Source organism: Amyelois transitella, chromosome W (assembly GCF_032362555.1).
Source record: "Amyelois transitella isolate CPQ chromosome W, ilAmyTran1.1, whole genome shotgun sequence".
Taxonomy (NCBI): domain Eukaryota; kingdom Metazoa; phylum Arthropoda; class Insecta; order Lepidoptera; family Pyralidae; genus Amyelois; species Amyelois transitella.
In genome coordinates this window covers 4,620,069-4,641,070 of record NC_083536.1, presented here as the reverse complement: position 1 = coordinate 4,641,070, position 21,002 = coordinate 4,620,069, and the positions used below count along the sequence as shown (strand labels likewise).

At 35.3% G+C, this 21,002-nt stretch overlaps 1 protein-coding gene across 2 annotated transcripts; it reads right to left on the bottom strand.

The window, feature by feature from the left end:
* Nucleotides 1-6,865: 6,865 nt before the first annotated feature.
* Nucleotides 6,866-8,367, bottom strand: LOC132904247 (uncharacterized). 2 transcript variants are annotated; one of them, XM_060954173.1, is made up of 4 exons: nucleotides 8,069-8,367; nucleotides 7,785-7,994; nucleotides 7,451-7,622; nucleotides 6,866-7,340 (listed from the first exon to the last, which is right to left on the bottom strand). In XM_060954173.1, the coding sequence occupies exons 2-4, from the start codon at nucleotides 7,967-7,969 to the stop codon at nucleotides 7,077-7,079; spliced, it is 621 nt and encodes a 206-aa protein (XP_060810156.1). In that variant the 5' UTR covers nucleotides 7,970-7,994; nucleotides 8,069-8,367; the 3' UTR covers nucleotides 6,866-7,076. The 2 variants fall into 2 exon arrangements, with proteins under 2 accessions (XP_060810156.1, XP_060810155.1); XM_060954172.1 differs by having other exon boundaries at nucleotides 7,785-8,367.
* Between the last annotated feature and the right edge of the window lie 12,635 nt (nucleotides 8,368-21,002).

Genomic DNA, 21,002 nt, shown 5'->3' with positions numbered 1-21,002 from the left:
TTTAAATATAGGGTGCACAATATACATTTATAAAAAAAATCACAGGAACACAAAGTTACCCAACTTTTATGGAACCACTCATATATATTTTTTTTTCTTTTTTCAATATTAAATCTCATAAATATATAAATCTCCCGTGAACAATGTATTCTCCCGTCCACATTCTATTCTAAGTATAATTTAATATTGTGAAGTTGACGTTGTTGATGAAAATGCTGCAGTGCAGTTTGTTACCGCTTCTTCTGCACTGACGCCTTGGAAGCGGCAGTAAACTTAGTTTTTAAGTAATTTATTTGACGTCAACCAAGTTGTTAAACCATACGACAATTATTAAGCGATATAATAATATCCTATAATAATGAATAAAAATTTTGAATTTTGAATTTTGAATTTTTTTGAGAAAGGAATGAAAGTGAACGTAAGTAAAACTAAAACACTGGTTTTTGAAATGGAGAAAGAAATGACAGCATGTAATATTTTGATTGGAGGAGAAAAAGTGGAGCAAGTGAAAGAGTTTGTATATCTAGGATCAAAGTTTACATCAGATGGCAAGTATGATAGTGATATTGAAAGGAGAGTGAACGCGGGGAACATGGTGAATGGAGCTTTGCATGCCTTTATGAGCAGTCAGAAACTATCCAAAAAGGCTCGACTGGCTGTGCACAGGGGCGTGTTGGTCCCGACATTAATGTATGGGAGTGAAAGTTGGGTATGGCAAAAGAAGCATGAAAGCAGAATAAATGCAGTGGAAATGAGAGCGTTAAGGAGTATGATGGGTGTGAAATTGAGTGACAGGATAAGGAACAGCGTGATAAGGGAATGTTGTGATGTGAAAGAAGATGTAGTTACAGGAATAGAAAAGGGTATGTTAAGATGGTTCGGTCATGTGGAGAGGATGAATGAAAGCAGGTTGACTAAGCAGATATACAAGGAGAGTGTGGAGGGAAAGGTCGGAGTGGGAAGACCTAGACGAACGTATCTTGATCAAATTAAGGACGTCCTGGTAAAGGGTCAGGTCAAAAGTACCCGAAACCGCCGAGCTTGTATGAAGAGAGTTATTAATGTGGACGAAGCGAAAGAAGTATGCAGAGATCGTGGCAAGTGGAAAGAGGTAGTCTCTGCCTACCCCTCCGGGAAAGAGGCGTGATTTTATGTATGTATGTATGTATGTTAAATTAACCCATTTATCTATTTATTATTATATACAATGCAGCAATGTGAAAATATTTTTTTATGCAAAACCTTCTGCTCTGCTGAGGGATCAGGTGACTCAAGTTTTGTTTCCTGTGATTCTACAATTACCTTGGGGGCTTTTGTTGATAATACATTCCACAATTTTCCATATAATTTTAATGTGTGTCATATCAATGCACAAAGCATTCCTGCGCATTACACAGACTTCATTGAAACGCTTTCTTCCGTGCACTTTGGCGCAATTCTTGTGTCCGAAACCTGGTTGAAACCAAATTTACCTTCGACTAGCTATTCGCTACCTGGCTTTATCTTAATACTTTATTTTTATTTATTTTATTTATCTTTATTTAGGCAACAAACAGTCGTTTACAAATAGAAATTTACATAAACTATGAGTACAATTTAAAGACCTATAGTGCCCTAAAGTGATGTACTTATATAATAAAAAGGGTTAATTACATGGCAGGAATTTGTAAACAAAATCAACTAAGAATAGCTTACAGTGTTAGGTTAATTAAGTTTGTTATATAAGTATAAGTGTTTTATAAAATTACTAGCTTTCCGCCCGCGGCTTCGCCCACGTGTAATTCGGTTATATAAACAGGCTCCATCTTTTTCTATATCTACCACAGCATGAGGAATATAATTCCCATTAACAAACAAAATTTCTTGAACCATTTTAATTAGAAATTTTTTAACTAAAACTATATCTATGGAAATTAACTAAGACTAATGAAGTAACAAAGAAATGAATAAAAAATGAAGAATATATTAAAAAATCAACTCACACTATAAAACTTATCCAACACTAACTAAATATACTATCAAAAATATCAAATCTAATCAACAAATCAAAAATTAACTGAAATAGAGAGTAAAATAAGTTAAATAAGTCAAGTTAAAAGTATAAAGTAAAAATATTTTACGCTACCTAGCTAAATGACGGTAACGAAACCATAGCGCGATCTATCTCGATGCCAATGCCATCTATCGAGCATCGAGACAACTCGTGATAGTTAATAGAAAATAAAATTCGGGTGTTTTATTTATGCATACCGATTACGCCGAGATTTATGGACCGATTTACGTGATTCTTTTTTTGTTCGGTCACTTTCAAGTTGGTGCCGTTGTTACCTAGTCAGGATCTGATGATGGTATTCCAGGGAAATCAAGGGCAAACCTCAAATTTACAGGCAATTACGTTTTTGACAATTTCATAGATCTGTTTAAGTATTTGCGTCTGATAGTCATCATCCCATGTGAATGAGCTGATGATGGAAGGTACAACTCCTCAACGGTTAGGAGTTGAAAGAAAATTCTTACGAAGTTATACGTACATGTGAGGCTATTAGGTTGACCTGATAATAAAAAGTAAATCTCATTAACGTTAAGAATTTAGGTGAAAATGGATGCGGACAAATTTCGTAGCTGTTTGTATGGGTAGTGTTAACACAAAATAGGGATTTAAAGGCGTGATGTTATTAATGTTATGCATGAATGTACATAATTATGTATGTTATTATGTATGTTAAAGAGACGACTGAAAGTTGTCATACAAAGTCTTTTTTTTTAAGGATGGGAAATCATCAAATGACCTCTCCCGCTCTGGGTGGAACGGAAGGGAGTGTCAGACTTTTACTGACTAAAACCCACCTCGTTCCTTCAGTTGCCCTTTGCGTTCCGGGGCCACGGCATCTCGTTAGAACTTTCCCGCAGCCCCGGCTCAGTTTATCCCATTTCCCCCCTTTGGGGGTTGATATTTCAAAAATCCCTTCTTAGTGCTCACTTATGTTACTAAAGGAACCTCTGTTCAAAATCTCAGACTCCTATACCGAGCGGTTTCGGCTGTGCGTTAATAAATCAGTCACCCAATCGCACCCCCTAAATCACGATTGGAGGGTAGTTTGAAAAAACTTATAATGTCAAACATATTTACTTGCCTATGTAAGTGTTCATGCCAAGTTTCAAGTTTATAAACCCAAGGAATAAGATTTTTCATAGAAACGTTTTTACCCCTTTTCCCCCCCTTGGGGGTTGAATTTCCAAAAATCCTTTCTTAGTGCTCCCCTACATATCCCAAGGAACCTACATTCCAAATTTCAGCTGTCTACGACCAGTAGTTTCGACTGTGCGTTGTCTGTCAGTCAGTCACTCAGTAACGGAAGAGTTTTATATATTTACACGATAAATTAAAATATTTTACGCTACCTAGCTAAATGACGGTAACGAAACCATAGCGCGATCTATCTCGATGCCAATGCCATCTATCGAGCATCGAGACAACTCGTGATAGTTAATAGAAAATAAAATTTATGGACCGATTTACGTGATTCTTTTTTTGTTCGGTAGAGTATACTTTCAAGTTGGTCCCGTTGTTACCTAGTCAGGATCTAATGATGGTATTCCAGGGAAATCAAGGGCAAACCTCAAATTTACAGGCAATTACGTTTTTGACAATTTCATAGATCTGTTTAAGTATTTGCGTCTGATAGTCATCATCCCATGTGAATGAGCTGATGATGGAAGGTACAACTCCTCAACGGTTAGGAGTTGAAAGAAAATTCTTACGAAGTTATACGTACATGTGAGGCTATTAGGTTGACCTGATAATAAAAAGTAAATCTCATTAACGTTAAGAATTTAGGTGAAAATGGATGCGGACAAATTTCGTAGCTGTTTGTATGGGTAGTGTTAACACAAAATAGGGATTAAAAGGCGTAATGTTATTAATGTTATGCATGTATGTACATAATTATGTATGTTATTATGTATGTTAAAGAGACGACTGAAAGTTGTCATACAAAGTCTTTTTTTTTAAGGATGGGAAATCATCAAATGACCTCTCCCGCTCTGGGTGGAACGGAAGGGAGTGTCAGACTTTTACTGACTAAAACCCACCTCGTTCCTTCAGTTGCCCTTTGCGTTCCGGGGCCACGGCATCTCGTTAGAACTTTCCCGCAGCCCCGGCTCAGTTTATCCCGTTTCCCCCCCTTGGGGGTTGACATTTCAAAAATCCCTTCTTAGTGCTCACTTATGTTACTAAAGGAACCTCTGATCAAAATCTCAGACTCCTATACCGAGCGGTTTCGGCTGTGCGTTAATAAATCAGTCACCCAATCGCACCCCCTAAATCACGATTGGAGGGTAGTTCGAAAAAACTTATAATGTCAAACATATTTACTTGCCTATGTACGTGTTCATGCCAAGTTTCAAGTTTATAAACCCAAGGAATAAGATTTTTCATAGAAACGTTTTTACCCCTTTTCCCCCCCTTGGGGGTTGAATTTCCAAAAATCCTTTCTTAGTGCTCCCCTACATATCCCAAGGAACCTACATTCCAAATTTCAGCTGTCTACGACCAGTAGTTTCGACTGTGCGTTGTCTGTCAGTCAGTCACTCAGTAACGGAAGAGTTTTATATATATAGATTTTATATAGAAACACCAAATCAAACATTTTTCGCCTGTCATTTAAGGAAAGAAACTTATGATGAAGCAAGGCCTTATTATATGTGTCAAATTGTGTACACTCACGAAAATTTAAAGATTTTATAAACTTTTTTTGTACTCTTTCGATTCTATCTATGTGTACTTTATAATAAGGACTCCATACAACACTCGCAAAGACCAAAATAGAACGAACAAATGCAAAGTATAAAATTTTCATTGTGATGGTTTGTTTAAATGGTTTACTAATTCAAACAAAGCCTAATTTTTGAAATGCTTTTTTTATTGCGAAATCAATGTGTTTCCTAAATGAGAGTTCAGAATCCATAATTATACCTAGATCTCTAATTTCTGTTACTCTCTGCAAAATTTCGTTATTTAATTTATATTCGTATTTGACAATATTTCTTTTTCGTGAGTAGGAAATAATATAACATTTATCAGTATTAAGATATAGCTGATTAGAGGTACAGTAGTCTTGATGAGCCAGCAAGTCCTGTAATCTGTTACAGTCAACCACATACCTAATTTTTTTATATATTTTATTATCATCAGCATATAAAAGGTGGTGACTGTTATTAAATATGTTTCCTATGTCATTTATGTATAGGGAGAAAAGCAAGGGCCCCATATGGGAACCTTGTGGGACCCCGGAAGGCACAGGTAAAAATTGCGAACAATATCCTTTAATACAGACGGCCTGACTCCTATTACTGATGTAGGATTCAATCCACCTAAGGAGGCAGCTATGTATGCCGGCTTCTTCGAGCTTCAAAATAAGGAGTTTATGATTTAATTTATCAAATGCCCGGGAGAAGTCGGTATACACGACATCCACCTGTTCATTGTTATCTATAGCTTGTGATAAAAAATCAGTAAAAGTTACCATGTTGCTTTCAACACAACGACCCTTGAAAAACCCGTGTTGTTCTTCTGCAATAAAATTTCGAACTGACAAAGAAAGATGATAAGTCACAAGTTTTTCAAAAATTTTGCCTAGAATGGACAATTTTGAGATTGGCCTATATTCAGTAATTTGTTCTCTGTTTTTATTTTTTGGAATAGGCGTAATCAGAGATTGTTTCCATTTATTTGGAAAAACACCTGTATCTATTGATTTTTGAAAAATAATTAACATTGGAATTGCAAGTTCTTTTGCGCAATTTGATATAAGCACAGGATGGATGTTATCGGCACCGGCCCCTTTGTGTATATTTACTTTCTTAAATTCATTGACTATGGTTTCTAGATCAAATTTTCTGTGACTTATATCAACAGTTGTGTCATGTGTTTTATCTTGTGATCCAGATGAAAAAGTGGTTTGTGAACTTACACCATTCGAAGAAACAAAAACAGAACCAAAACAATAGGGAACATGCAATAATTTTAGTTTTGATTTCATTTTAAAGAATTCCATGTAAAATAGGTCTTAACATATTAAAAAAATTAAAACAATCTAATTTATCGTAAAAAAATGCGGCTTTAAACTGATCGTTTAAATTTTCGCGCTAAAACGGACCTACACTTCCAATGACGTCACACGTGTCTGACACTGGTCGTGCTTGCCTTCGTTGATTACAGTGTTTCCACAATGAGGGGAAATTCCCCTTTTAAGGGGTAATCAGGGTCCAGAGGGGAAGAAAAAGGGGAAATTTTAGGTAATCATATATTTTTATTATATATAAAATTATATCGACGGCCTCTTTGGCGCAGCGGTAGTACGCCTGTCTGTGACACCAGAGGTCCCGGGTTCGAATCCCGGTCAGGGCATGATGAGAAAAGAACTTTTTTCTGATTGGTTTGGGTCTTGGATGTTTATCTATATAAGTATTTATTATAAAATATACAAAGTATCGTTGAGTTAGTATCTCGTAACACAGTCTCGAACTTACTTCGAGGCTAACTCAATCAGTGTAATTTGTCCCGTATATATTTATAAAAAATATATTTAAAAATTAAACTTTTAGTTACAACAAAAGTGCCAAAACTACAGCAAAATAATTTTTGAGGGGAAAAAAGTTCTGAAAAGGGGAAATCGGAATTGAGGCATGGGGAAAGAAAATTTTTATAGTGGAAACACTGGTTGATTATCATAAATTGCAAATTTTCTCGACTTTCCACTAAGTTTTTTGTAATAATTTAAAATGGAATATCCATCCACATCAAGTGATCACAAGACATAATACCGAAAAAATTCGGATAAAAGTCGTGTTGATTCATGTTTTGTGCCTATGTGTCCATCTACTTTAACAAAGTTTCTAAATGCCTGTGTAGATCATTTTCTCATACCCCAAATAGACTATAGTATAATCATTTGTTGTGCACTTGTTAATCACCTTTAATTAAAATTGAATAAAAAACAATATTTTCGAAGCATAGTTTTATTTAATAAATTTATGAAATATTTAATAAATTTATGAAAAACAAAAAAATGTGCTTATATATTATATATATCTTTTAATTTCGGAAATACAGCATCTATCCAGAATTTCTTTGCAATATTCATTACAGATACAATGCTGTTATCATATGGCACACAACATTTTGGTGTTATTTTATTGTATTTCACATAGGAAAGTATGGCAGCTTCGGTTGAAGGATATTTGACTTCTATTGTATAATTTTCAGTAAGCCCGTCAGGTGTTGCTCCAAAAATAGGATACTCGGCATTAAGAAGTAGTCCAGCTTCTTCAATTTCAATCTGAATTGCAGAAACAAAAATATGAATTATGTACTACAAAAGCCTTGAACCAAACATTACAAATTTCTTTTATTCATAATATTCAAACAAACAAAAACCACCGAACTTACCTTTTCTTTCTTGCTTACTACTTTGAGAACTTTTTTTTCTAGTATTTTCCCTCTACTCATCGCAATGGAAGTAAATTTTGAATGTTCTCCCATAATTGCGTTCAGAAGGGAACCATTTATAGTTCTACAGTGAGCGGCTTCATAAAGAGTTGAGCCAGTTATTCTGCCGTACCTGTAAAATAGAAAAATAAACTTATATACACCTAATATGCCAATCAAGTTTATGTTATGTGAGTATGATAATGAGTTTATTTTGTCAAAATATTTTTTTTATTCATGGTATTTTAGTGATAAATACAATAAACAAAACTAAGCTAGAAGTCTTACTACTTACCTCAACTCAAACCACATTGGTGAATCACTTTGATGTTTGGTGGTGGAAAATACCATATTTATATTATCAGTGGTCATTTGCTTTGATAATGCTTCAAGAAATGATTCTGGAGAGTCCAACTTTCCAATCAAGCTTGAACACACGAAGAAGAATACTTCCCTGACAATCTTTTTTATTGACAGCATCTACAAATTCTTATAAAATATCCACCTAAAAATATGCAGTTATTATTGTAACACACATTTAACTTCTTTTCAATCTCTTTAAATAAAAAAGCTGCTTACTTGAGAGAAACTGTGATTGACTGAAACTTGACCCATTTCTTTGGCTTTTATGACAGATTTTCCAGAAGCACATGTAGATAATTTCGACTTCTTCCAATAGCATGTGACGGACGTAATTAGAGGCTGCTCAGACCTTCTGTGCACCATAGCAATAGTGCAGCAGCATGCTTGCACCCACTTGTATATGATAAAGTTTTAGTCATGATAATAAATACCTCATAGCATTTAAAATAATCTTCTTTATGAACAGTTTAATTATTCATTAATGTCGTAATACTTGACCTGCAGAAGCTGCACAATCTTCGCATTGGCAGAACAGAACTAAGCTTTGTGCTTCATTTATTACAGCTGTAACACGATAACCTTCTTTTCGTACTTTGTGCTCTGGAGTAACTCGACTTTTCACTGTACATAATTAATCCATCTCCATCTCTTTTAATTTGCACATAACCGATTGCGTTATCGCCGTAAGATTCTCTCGTTGAGCTAAATTATAACTGCTATGTTTAGAAATTGCTGAATAAAATGCAAACAACGTTTAAAAACATTCATGCATACCGTACTAATTTAGTGCCTTTCATTTCTACACTTGAAAACTCTGCACTCACGACAAAAAAATTTTTTTTGGTAAATTTTTGGAGTCTGTTTTATTAAATCTAACTTCCATTTTTATTAAAAACGTAAATAATACGTAAATAAAGCACTACTGCCTATTAATCGCAAAGTTAACTTCTAAAAGTTGACACAGCACGAGTGACGTCACTGAACGCTGATTGGTGTTTTGAAATGCGTTTCGTTTAACGTAATTTTAATTCGTAATAATTGCTAAAAATCAACATAATTTAAAATAAAAACGTTGAAGAAGTTCTTCTTTTATATTTTTTTAACATTTTATACGTAAAATTTTCATAAATATCATATTTGCATCTTCCCTATTATTAAATGCATCACAAATTTTGTTTCCATCAGTTAAACACTCATCTTTATAGAACATATTTTCTGGAATGTCGTTATGGTTCTTTTTTGATTTTACAAATGACCAAAATGAGTTAGGATTTTTTCTTATATTTTCTTCTGTTAATTTAATAAGATCATAGCAAGACCTTTCTAATTTTTTGAAACGTTTTCTTAAAGTGGAAAAAGTATAATAATCTTGCAAATTTCCATAAAACTTCCATTTTTTATGACATTTTTCTTTCTCTTTATTTAATTTTATCAAGGGTTGCGTGTACCAAGGAGGAAATTTATATTTGCTACTAGCTTTTGCCCGCGGCTTCGCCTGCGTTAATTTCGCTTCCATAAAAAGATTGCTTAGATTAAGAGACCTTGCATTGACATAAACTAATATTATGCAAAAAAAAAATAGATGTACGATCGCGTTCATATCTGCAGTCATAGTTTTAAAATTCTTACGGGTTAAAATAGCGTGCACTGTTTCACTAGATTCACACACATGCATTATTTAAAATGAATAATATTCCTTCAAATGAATACGGTCTTTAATATCAATGATTACTAAGTAAAACAGTTTATTATTCTATGACATATAACATAACAAAACAGAAAGAGATGGTAATCAACGATGGCCGAACTGGGCCCGATAATTGTCGATCGAGATATCGTTGTCTCTCATTATTTGCATAAGATTTGGCTATAGAGGGAAGCCTGCGACTGCCAGACTTATGTCATTTCAATAAGGTTGAAAGTTTGTCTGCACACGACCCTAACATAGGTAGTGGTTCCTTTGAAAGTTATTGGGTAGCAATTTTTTTACTTCGTGTGAGCAAGTGAGATCTAAGATATGTATATTAGATAATCTCGCTTGCTCACACTCGCTTGTTCTAGTAACTAGCGTTACTTGAGTTCCGGAGTTATTCAAGGATTTTTTTTGTCTATTTTAGTGTTACTGACAATGTTTAATGTTTCAAGGTGCCATTTGAACTAAGTAACTGACTGACTAACTAACTAACTGATATCTAAGAATTACAATACCCGTGTCTTCAAACACGGAAATCAGCAAGAAATATTTATTAAACAAGAGGGAGCAAAATAAAACATTCAATAATTAAAATTAGTAAATTTTATTGAAACAGTTTACCTATAGTTTTGTTTACATATTGATGATTATAATAAAGGTATACATACAGCATATTACACTAATTTACTTCTCATTTACTTATCTCCTGTTATTAAGGTTACAGCTTAATTATTCGTTTTCATAAAGAAAAGATATTGAAGCTGTCCTTAAAATACTATCCAAGTAATTAGTACTTTTAATATATAAAATAACTAAAATACTATAACCAGAGAGCTGACTAGGATCAGATGCCAGGATGGTAGCGTTGTGAAAGGAGAAGAATGTGTACTAAAGATATGGAAGGACTATTTTGAAAGTTTATTTGAAAAAAAGGAAGGAAATAAGAAAGATTTCTGCTATAGCGAAGAAAAAGAGAATGAGATGGAAGGCGAAATTGAAATGTTCGAAATTGTGGAAGCACTTAAGAGTATGAAAGCGGGAAAGGCTGCTGGGTGTGATAGAGTGTCGGTCGAGATGCTTAAAGCAGGAAAAGGCGTAGTAGCTAGTCAGTTGTACTGCCTTTTCAATTTGTGTTGGAGAAGCGGCCGAGTACCAAAAGATTGGTGTAAGGCTGTTATCGTGCCACTTTACAAAGGAAAAGGGTCACAGCTGGACTGCAAAAATTATCGTGGTATAAGCCTGCTTAGCGTCGTCGGCAAATTGTATGCTAAGGTATTGATTAATAGAGTCAGGAATGAAACTGATGACAAAATATGGGATGCTCAAGCGGGATTTCGAAAGGGAATGGGATGTACTGATCAGGTCTTTTCCTTGCGGTGCATAGCCGAAAAGTTTTTGGCCAAGAGTCAAAAAGTCTATTGCACATTCGTAGATCTGGAAAAGGCCTATGACAGAGTTGAGAGGAATGAATTGTGGTCAGCACTTTCTATGCATGGGGTGAGCAGTCTCTTAATACGAGCACTGAAATCCTTATATGAGGATTCGAGTGCTTGTGTCAGGATAAACGGAGCGCACACTGAGTGGTTTAAGATTGAGAAAGGCGTTAGGCAAGGATGTGTTGCGTCACCGTGGCTGTTCAACCTATTTATGGATAGCTGTTTGACAGATTTGAAAGAGTCTAAAAGTGGATTAAGGATGAATGAGTTACTCGTCAAATGTCTGCTCTATGCCGACGATCAGGTTATACTGGCGTCATCAGCGGAGGAGTTACAGGAGATGGTAAACTGTATGCATGAAGCTTTAAAAGAGAAAGGAATGAAAGTGAACGTAAGTAAAACTAAAACACTGGTTTTTGAAATGGAGAAAGAAATGACAGCATGTAATATTTTGATTGGAGGAGAAAAAGTGGAGCAAGTGAAAGAGTTTGTATATCTAGGATCAAAGTTTACATCAGATGGCAAGTATGATAGTGATATTGAAAGGAGAGTGAACGCGGGGAACATGGTGAATGGAGCTTTGCATGCCTTTATGAGCAGTCAGAAACTATCCAAAAAGGCTCGACTGGCTGTGCACAGGGGCGTGTTGGTCCCGACATTAATGTATGGGAGTGAAAGTTGGGTATGGCAAAAGAAACATGAAAGCAGAATAAATGCAGTGGAAATGAGAGCGTTAAGGAGTATGATGGGTGTGAAATTGAGTGACAGGATAAGGAACAGCGTGATAAGGGAATGTTGTGATGTGAAAGAAGATGTAGTTACAGGAATAGAAAAGGGTATGTTAAGATGGTTCGGTCATGTGGAGAGGATGAATGAAAGCAGGTTGACTAAGCAGATATACAAGGAGAGTGTGGAGGGAAAGGTCGGAGTGGGAAGACCTAGACGAACGTATCTTGATCAAATTAAGGACGTCCTGGTAAAGGGTCAGGTCAAAAGTACCCGAAACCGCCGAGCTTGTATGAAGAGAGTTATGAATGTGGACGAAGCGAAAGAAGTGTGCAGAGATCGTGGCAAGTGGAAAGAGGTAGTCTCTGCCTACCCCTCCGGGAAAGAGGCGTGATTTTATGTATGTATGTATGTATGTAATATATAAAATAAATAAAATATAAATTGACAGAACCTTTCACGCACTATATGGACTCGATGCACAGAGCAGTTGTCTTGCACAAATGATATTGTTTGCATATCATCAATCGGATAAATACACCGCACAGTTGGTAACATGGTTTCTTGCAGCACTTGCACATGATGAGCAGCTGTAGCGCGTCCTGCTATCCACACCTGTTCCCCAGGTCCAGCAGCACTCATCCAGCCCCACATATTTACAGATATGTGTCCAGACTCCATATTTGGCACAATATTTTTTTCTTCATACCGAGTTGCATTTCTTCGCCATAAATGAAGCCTACCGTGTTGTGCTGACATAAACGAACTTTTCGTCCGTAAATATCGCTTTTTTCCAGTCAAAGTCCGAGCAAATTCTAAACGTCTTTGCTTATTTATTTCGGATAAATACGGCTTTCTTGCTGGCTGTCTGTGGTGTAGTCCCTCACGATGCAAACTCGACGAACAATAACCACTGATGTGTCGAACTGTTCCGCAAATATTCTGGTCGGTATGAAGCCATTATTTTCGTACTGTTCCACCATGGATCTCCGCTGTGTGGCGTGTCGCTGTGTTGATTAGCGGACGACGGCCGCTGCGCGGTCGACTTTTTTCACTACCCTCTTCTTAATGGCGCATTACCCAACGTTTCACCGCTTGTTGTTTATTGTGTTATTTGTTTGAATGTGTGAGTGATAGCAGCGGTGCAAGCTATAAAGTTTTGCGAACTATGACTGCAATTATGAACGCGACCGTACCTACGTGTGTGCGTGTTTGAGGATGCTATTCAATCACGCAAATTCTACTGGATGGATTTTGATGAAACTTACGTACCCGGGAAGAATAATGCCTGGAATAGAACATAGTTTATTTTTCCTACAAAAGCAAAGTCCCGGGGCGGAGGTGTTAAAAAACTAATAAATTTTAAAGACAAAAAAAGGAAATTATAATAATAGAGAGTTAAAGTATCTCTTTGTATACAACATTTGCTGTCTTGCCCATTGGAGACATCACAAATAAAACGCGAAACATATAGCCACTGGAAACTGCACACGCTTAAATTGAAATGGAAAGTTGTTGGGAATGAGGGGAATGCACAGTATAAAAACAATTTCACCAGCTGCGCAACCAGTAAGTATTTCAGCTTCTATAATATTGTTCTGAAGCGACATCACTTTAAGACGAATCCCATTACAAAGTTTCGGCGGGGTTAAGTTGCGTAGCAATATAATTGGAATGCCTACTTTTATAAGATAAGTTGTAGCATCGGTACTATCTAAAACTGTATTTATGGATTGATATACCACCTCGCTCCCATCAATTTTTTCCAAAATACTTAAATTAATAGCAGCTGCTTACTCATTTTTGGGTGTTAGGATTGCTCGCTCGCATATCCAAGAATCCTCGTGATGAATTATTTGAGATAGGTTTGAGATATAAACGAAATGAATAAGTTCCTCCACCGAAGTAACTACTTGACAGAGGTTCTCTGGCAGAGTCACCAATCCGTTCGATTCAGGCAACGTACCATAACCGATTTTTAATAACACATCTGAGAATTCTTGCGCTCGAGGATTACCACCCATATTCTCCCATATTACGTGTTAGACTTAATTTCCTAACCTGAGGCCAGAGTATGGAACGTTTGAGACATGCGCTTACTTCATCAACTCTAGTACCTCGGCTTATGACGGGTAGAGTCGGGTGGAAATCACCACAAAATAATACAGTGGTACCTCCCATAATGTGATTGTTTCGCCGGATATTTTTAAGCGTACGGTCGACTGCTTCCACTGCTTTTTTATGAGCCATGGTGCATTCGTCCCGAACGATTAGGCTACATTCTGCTAGTATTTTTGCTTTGTCGCTGTTCCGCGACACTGCACTGCACAAACTGGAGTCTCATTTATATCCAGGTCCAAAGGGATCTTGAACATAGTGTGCGCTGTTTTCCCTCTAGGTAATAAGGTGGCAGCTATCCCCGAAGACGCAACAGCTAACGCTATCTTTCCTTGCCTTCTGACCTCAGCCAGTAATAAGCGAGTCAAAAAGGTTTTGCCTGTACCACCAGGCGCGTCAAGGAAAAATGTTTCACCCTGCTCTTCGTTAACACTTCTCAATACGTTGTCAAACACAGACTTTTGCTCATCGGAAATCATCCCAATACCATTATTTACGATCTCAGCCATTGCAACAGCGTCATAACTTGTATCTGCTGAATATTTGCGACTCACTTGTGGATCGTCAGAGGTTTCCTGTGGTTCCGGAAGACCGTAGTGACTCAAAGAATGGCCATCAATTGATAAGACAACATCATATTAAATTTTAAAAGATTTGACTATTCAACAACTGAACTTTATAAAGTGTTTCCAGTTTTAACCGTGCGTCAACTATTTGTAAAACAAGTCATTTTGAGACAACATAAGGTTCCACCTCCCAGTGTAATCTCACGCAGGCGGGTTGCTACTGTTTACATGGTCCCTCAATCTAGAACTAGATTTGCTCGTAGCTGTTTCTCATATTTGGGTCCCTGGATATATAATAAAATAGGCAGCGTGTTTGCTCAAACTCTTAGGGATGAAACATTTAGGTCTTGCAAAAAACTGGTCACTAATTACTTATTAACGTTGGATTATCAAGCTACAGAAAATCTAACCAAACCGCGCATTTAGAATATATATGTGTGTATTGTGTATTTATATATGTTTTTATGTGTATATATATATATATATATATAGGGTAAACCGTATAGCTATTGCCCACTTAAGGACTTCAAACACTTTGGCTTCAAATTATAAAAAAAGTATTACAAGTTTCAACCATTTATAATTTTTTTCTTATGTCTAAATAAGATCACCATCAAAGTGTTAACGATTTTTAGTCAAAACTTACATGACTTAGAAAATAAATAAACAAATTTAAAATTATCCAAAAATGTACAGTTATTGCCCATTGCTTACACTAATTGCCCACATCACAGCACAGTAATTGCCCAGTACCCTTAAATGATAAATTAGACTTTGAACTTTTGTCACTCCTTCTGATGTTCTTCAAAAATGCCTTCCACCAACCATCACCTGGCTTATTTTAAAAAAACGAATTAGGGCGCGGGTTTTCTTCCAAAAACTTTTGCACGGAGTCTAAAATATCTATTTCGAGGAAATCCTTTTCTAGCCGATATTTTTATCCAATCCTCCAAACGACTTTCTTCAGACATTAATAGGTATAGGTGACTAGCTGTGCCCGCAACTTCGTCCACGTGGAATAATTATTTTGAGCATTATTGAAGCCCTCAAGAATAAATTACTTTCTCCGTTTTTTCACATTTTCTATTATTTCTTTGCTCCTTATAGTTACAGTGTGATATTATACCTATAGCCTAAAGTCTTCCTCGATTAATGGTCTATTCAACGCAAAAATAATTTTTCAATTCGAACCAGTAGTTCCTGAGATTAGCGCGTTCAAACAAACAAACAAACTCTTCAGCTTTATAATATTAGTATAGATGGTCCTGTAGCAATAGATTTAAAGCTTACCTAATTGAAGTTGAAGCGCAATCAGAGTAAGAGAAGAGGGGAAAGGATATAAGATAAAATGAAAGATTTAAATTGCTTTTTAAGTGTATAGGAACAAACGGGCCAAAAAATACAATAAACTTGACTGTTGTCAAACAGACATTTTTTAATTTCCTTGTTCACCGAATTAATGGCAGGACGAAGGTGATCCGCGTATGAGTTTTTATACATACGGTTGTCCGTTTGTTACTAACATATAATTTTATTTATTTATAGTATTTACAACTATTTAAATGTGATCCCTACAGTCCTAAACTGGTTTTATGTCCCAGATTTTTAATATAGTAGCGGAGACTGGACTTCGGAACACAGTATTTTTCAGCAATTTGCCTTGTAGACAAATTGTTAGAAGCATCTTGAAGAGCCTCGATAGCTTTCTGTAAATTTTCTTTGCTATATTGCACTTTTGATGTCTTTGGCATACTGTAAATAAAACAATAACAGCCAATAAGATGTTGTGCATAGCGATTGGCTACCCGCACCCACGAAATAATGTTAACAATATTTGCTACATTGTCAATATTATTGCGTATGTTTGGCAAAAATATTGACAATATTACATAGTGAAAAAAATATTGACAATATTATTGTCACAATATTATTGCGCGTATGCAAGCCATTAAGCTAATAAATGTGACGGCAACATTACTGACTTAATCAAAAAATTACCGATAATGATTGCCCTGGGCAATAACTATAGAAATTTACCATGGCAATCACTAAAATTATGGTGGGCAATAACTAAAAATATGCCGAAATACGTACAGCGATTGCCCACCGTTAAAAAACCGTTGAATCTAATCTGATTTCAAATATTTTCATTAAAAACATAACATAACACTTATGATTTCGTCATAACCATACACCAATAATGAAATATCAAATAAAATTTAAAAAAAAATGAACCTCGAAGCAAGTAATTCCTTAAGAAAATTGCTAAAAAGTTTACCTGTTTGAGTTACACGTTCACCCGTCTTGACAAAATATACCTTAATGATTTTTTTTTCTTCAGTGTTAACACTTATCAATTTTAAAATCTACTATGAATTGACCATAGAGAAACCTAATAAATTATATTCGAAACAAGTGAGAACACAACCTTTGATTCAGATTTTTTTTCTAAAAACGGGCAATCACTGCCTGTGGGCAATCACTCTCTGGTTTACCCTATATATGCTAAACTATACTTATTAATATTAATAAATATATATAATCTACAGTTATATGGTATAATTAGTAAAAAATTACTAAATATTTATATAAGTAAATACTTTTACATACATACATACATATGGTCACGTCTATATCCCTTGCGGGGTAGACAGAGCCAACAGTCTTAAAAAGGCTGAATGGCCACGTTCAGCTATTTGGCTTAATGATAGAATTGAGATTCAAATAGTGACAGGTTGCTAACCCAACGCCTAAAAAAGAATCCCAAGTTTGTAAGCCTATCCCTTAGTCGCCTTTTACGACATCCATGGAAAAGAGCTGGAGTGGTCCTATTCTTTTTTGTGTTGGTGCCGGGAACCACACGGCGGTAAATACTTTTATTTTATCAAAGTATATATACTTAGTAAATATATTTAAATAGTTTATTGGTACAAAATATATTAAGCAATTTGGTTACCTAGTAATAGTATTTGAACCATTAATTAAATTACATCACTATATCCTGTTGTTAAGTATATTCTTTGTCTGACAATCTTGCACATACTACTATTGTCACTACATAAACCAATTTTAAATAGATCTGTTTTGTAAAGCGCCTATTAGCCGTACATGGGTCAATGTAAAATGGTCACTGCGGACGATGATAACTACTCTGCCGCAACACAGTTTTTACTAGTGCGGGGAGTAGCCGTCAATATCTGCTGTTACCAAACTTATTGCTTCTACCCTCAACATTATTTTAGGTCATGTTAAAAACAATAATATTTTTATAAGCTTCTGTTTAGCGTGCATTTTTTGTATACATAGTTAATGTAAGTATTCAATAAGTGCTATTATTATAAGATTGTTTATATCAAAACTTGATAATTAGTTAAGTTATGTTGTAACAGCGGTATGTCAATGTTTTTGGCAATAAATATATTATAAATATATTATATCTTGAAGCGAACAAAGGCAATGATTGATAACTCTTTCATCAGATACAGTTACATTATCTCCATAAGAATTTTTAATTAATTAAAAAATTTGCCAGCGGCTACAATCGTGTTATTTCTTAAATTCTTATGAGGCGCCATCTCGTATCGGGTGGTCAAAAAAGAAATATCTAAACCACGGGAACTAAATAAACAAAGCAAATTGAATTAAATAAATAAAATGCAATTTTTTATAATTTTTTTTAATGCCCGTGTGGTTCCCGGCACTATTACAAAAAAGAATAGGACCACTCCATCTCTTTCCCATGGATGTCGTAAAAGGCGACTAAGGGATAGGCTTATAAACTTAGGATTCCTCTTTTAGGCGATGGGCTAGCAACCTGTCACTATTTGAATCTCGGTTCTATCATTAAGCCAAATAGCTGAACGTGGCCATTCAGTCTTTTCAAGACTGTTGGCTCTGTCTACCCCGCAAGGGATATAGACGTGATCATATGTATGTATGTATGTATGTTTTTTTAATCATTATCCATACATATAATAATTAATTATTTATAGCTTTTTATATCGATTCAAAAATGACGAAGTTCCATACAAACTTGCACCCCCTTTTTCATCCCCTTGGGATAGAATTTCAGGATAAAAAGTAGCCTATATTCTAATCCAGGTTACTAACTATATCTGTGCCGAATTTCGTTCAGATCCGTTCGGTAGATTTTGCGTGATGCGCGTACAAACATACAGACAGACAGACAGACAGACAGACAGACAGACAAAAATTCTAAAACAAAATTGTTTTGGCTTCTACTGACCCTAAAAAGACCCCTTATAATTTTTTTTCTTAAATATCTTCAATGTACAGACAAAGTTCAGTTACAGTTTTATTATATGTATGGATTAAATTTAGAAGTAGGTACATATTTTTCAATTAATTCGTCAAAAACACTATGAAAGTAGTCTACCATAGAACTAACGTCAGACAGAGTGTTGAACTTACTTACCCAATCAATGGTATTGAGTTCCATTTTTATAGACTCGAAATCGGCTTTGAAAAAAAGTTTTCTGTTACTTTTGGCATCTCTTAATGAAGATAGAGAAAGAAAGTTAGTGTTTAAAATAATATTTAAAGATTTATGATTCGGATCTTCTTTTACTAAAGGAAAATTACACGAGTTAACAGTGCATAATTCATTACTAAAAACTAAGTCTAACATTCTATTGTTTAAATTAAATTGATTTTTATATTGGGAAAGCAATGAAAAGTTTAAAAATCCTCGGTGATACAGGCCAAGTTATTGTTATTGGTATGTATATCCATGCATTGGTTATCTACATTATGTGACCAATCCGCTAAAGTGACATTAAAATCCCCAAAAACCAGATAGACGTCGTCTGGGTGAGCGTTTATAAAATCAATAACCCTGTTGTCTTCGCCAATTATTTATTTTTTAATATATTTTTTATAAACGCAACACTACATACACGCACTCTTTCACGCACGCACTCAATCCTATTCCTGTCCCACTCTCACTCCTTTCACAAATGTCAAAATGATTTAAAAAGAAAACGTTCTATTTCGTCTCCGCGCGCAACTGCACCGCTCTCTGCATCGGTTGTGAATATTCGCAAAATTCATCAAAGACGCTAAAACTTTATTAATTACGCACCCCGGGGTTAGTTTGTGAAGTGCAGTGATTTGTGTTTCCCAAAAACTACCCTTTGGATCGTGGAAGATACCGGCGCTGGACGAGAGCTCGAGTTACGGATCAAAGGTACTCCTTGTCCATATCCTTCCGCGACACCAAGTGTTCCTCACGAGCCGTATCCCTATATGCTATCCTCACATTACTCTTCTTCAACGCAATACTTCTCACACGCTATTAATATTGTATATTTTACTCAATTCCAACGCACCACGCAACGCATTTCATTACTACATATTTAACTACCTACATTACGCTACACTTTCATTCGCTTAAAAACTCAAACTCATATGGTTCCTTTATATATAATAATTTATTATCTTATATATTCACAATAGAATATATATTACACATAACAACTATTCGTTCAATTGTATTTTTCGAGATAATTTGATATTATCATCGCCGCCATATTTATTTTCACCGATTTATTTTATAAATTTATTTTCTAGTTCATTAAAGTAATTTTCTACATATTTTCAATTTAAAATGTCGAAACAAAAGTCTGAATGTGCATATTCTCCCGAAATTGTTCGATTAACAGCAAAAAAGGAACATCTTTTTGCTATTATTCAAGACGCATATACACTTAGTAAAGATATTTCCGATGAAACAAACAAAGAGCAGTTCTTGATAATGATACAATCGCTTGAAAAAACTAGGACTGATTTTATGCAAACGCTCGATGATTTAGCCATAGCTCAAATCTCTTTTGATCCAAAATCAAAACCGGATTACTCCAGTATGAAATCTTTTGACCAACTTTATTGTCATATTAAAGCTTGCGAAAATAAATACAACTGTAAGATTTCCAGGTGCGATCAAAAGTTTGAATTGTTGAATAAGAAATTACCCCCGCTTAATTTGATATCATTTGATGGTACCCCCACAAAATGGTCACTCTTTTATGAAAACTTTAAGAGTTTAATTCACGAAAATCCCCGCTTGACGGATGCGGAGAAGGTTCAGTATCTGGTAGGCAAACTAACAGGTAAAGCCCTAACAGTATGTTCCGGTATACCTCCCACGTCAGACAATTATTTGATTATTTGGAACGCGCTTTTGGAGAAATACCAAGATATCAGAGTCCAAGCGTCATTTTATATTGACCAAATGATTAATTTTAAGACTGGCCAATCGCTTGATACATTCTTGGAGCAATTTTGCTCGGCCGAATCTGCGTTACGCAGATTAAAAATCGATAACTTGTCCGATTACATTTTTACGCATATAGCACTCAATAAACTTGACAAAGAGACAGTAAGGTTATTTGAGCAAATGCATTCATGTGTTGAGATACCTACTTTTTCTCAGATAACGCAATTTGTCAATCATCAAAACAAGATACAAACGCTTCGTTCGTCTGCCTTTACTATGAACAAAACGCTACCCTCGAACGCTAATAAAAATACTAACAAAAATAAAGCAACGCATAATTATTTCGCTAACACCGATCAGATAAATATCAAAACAG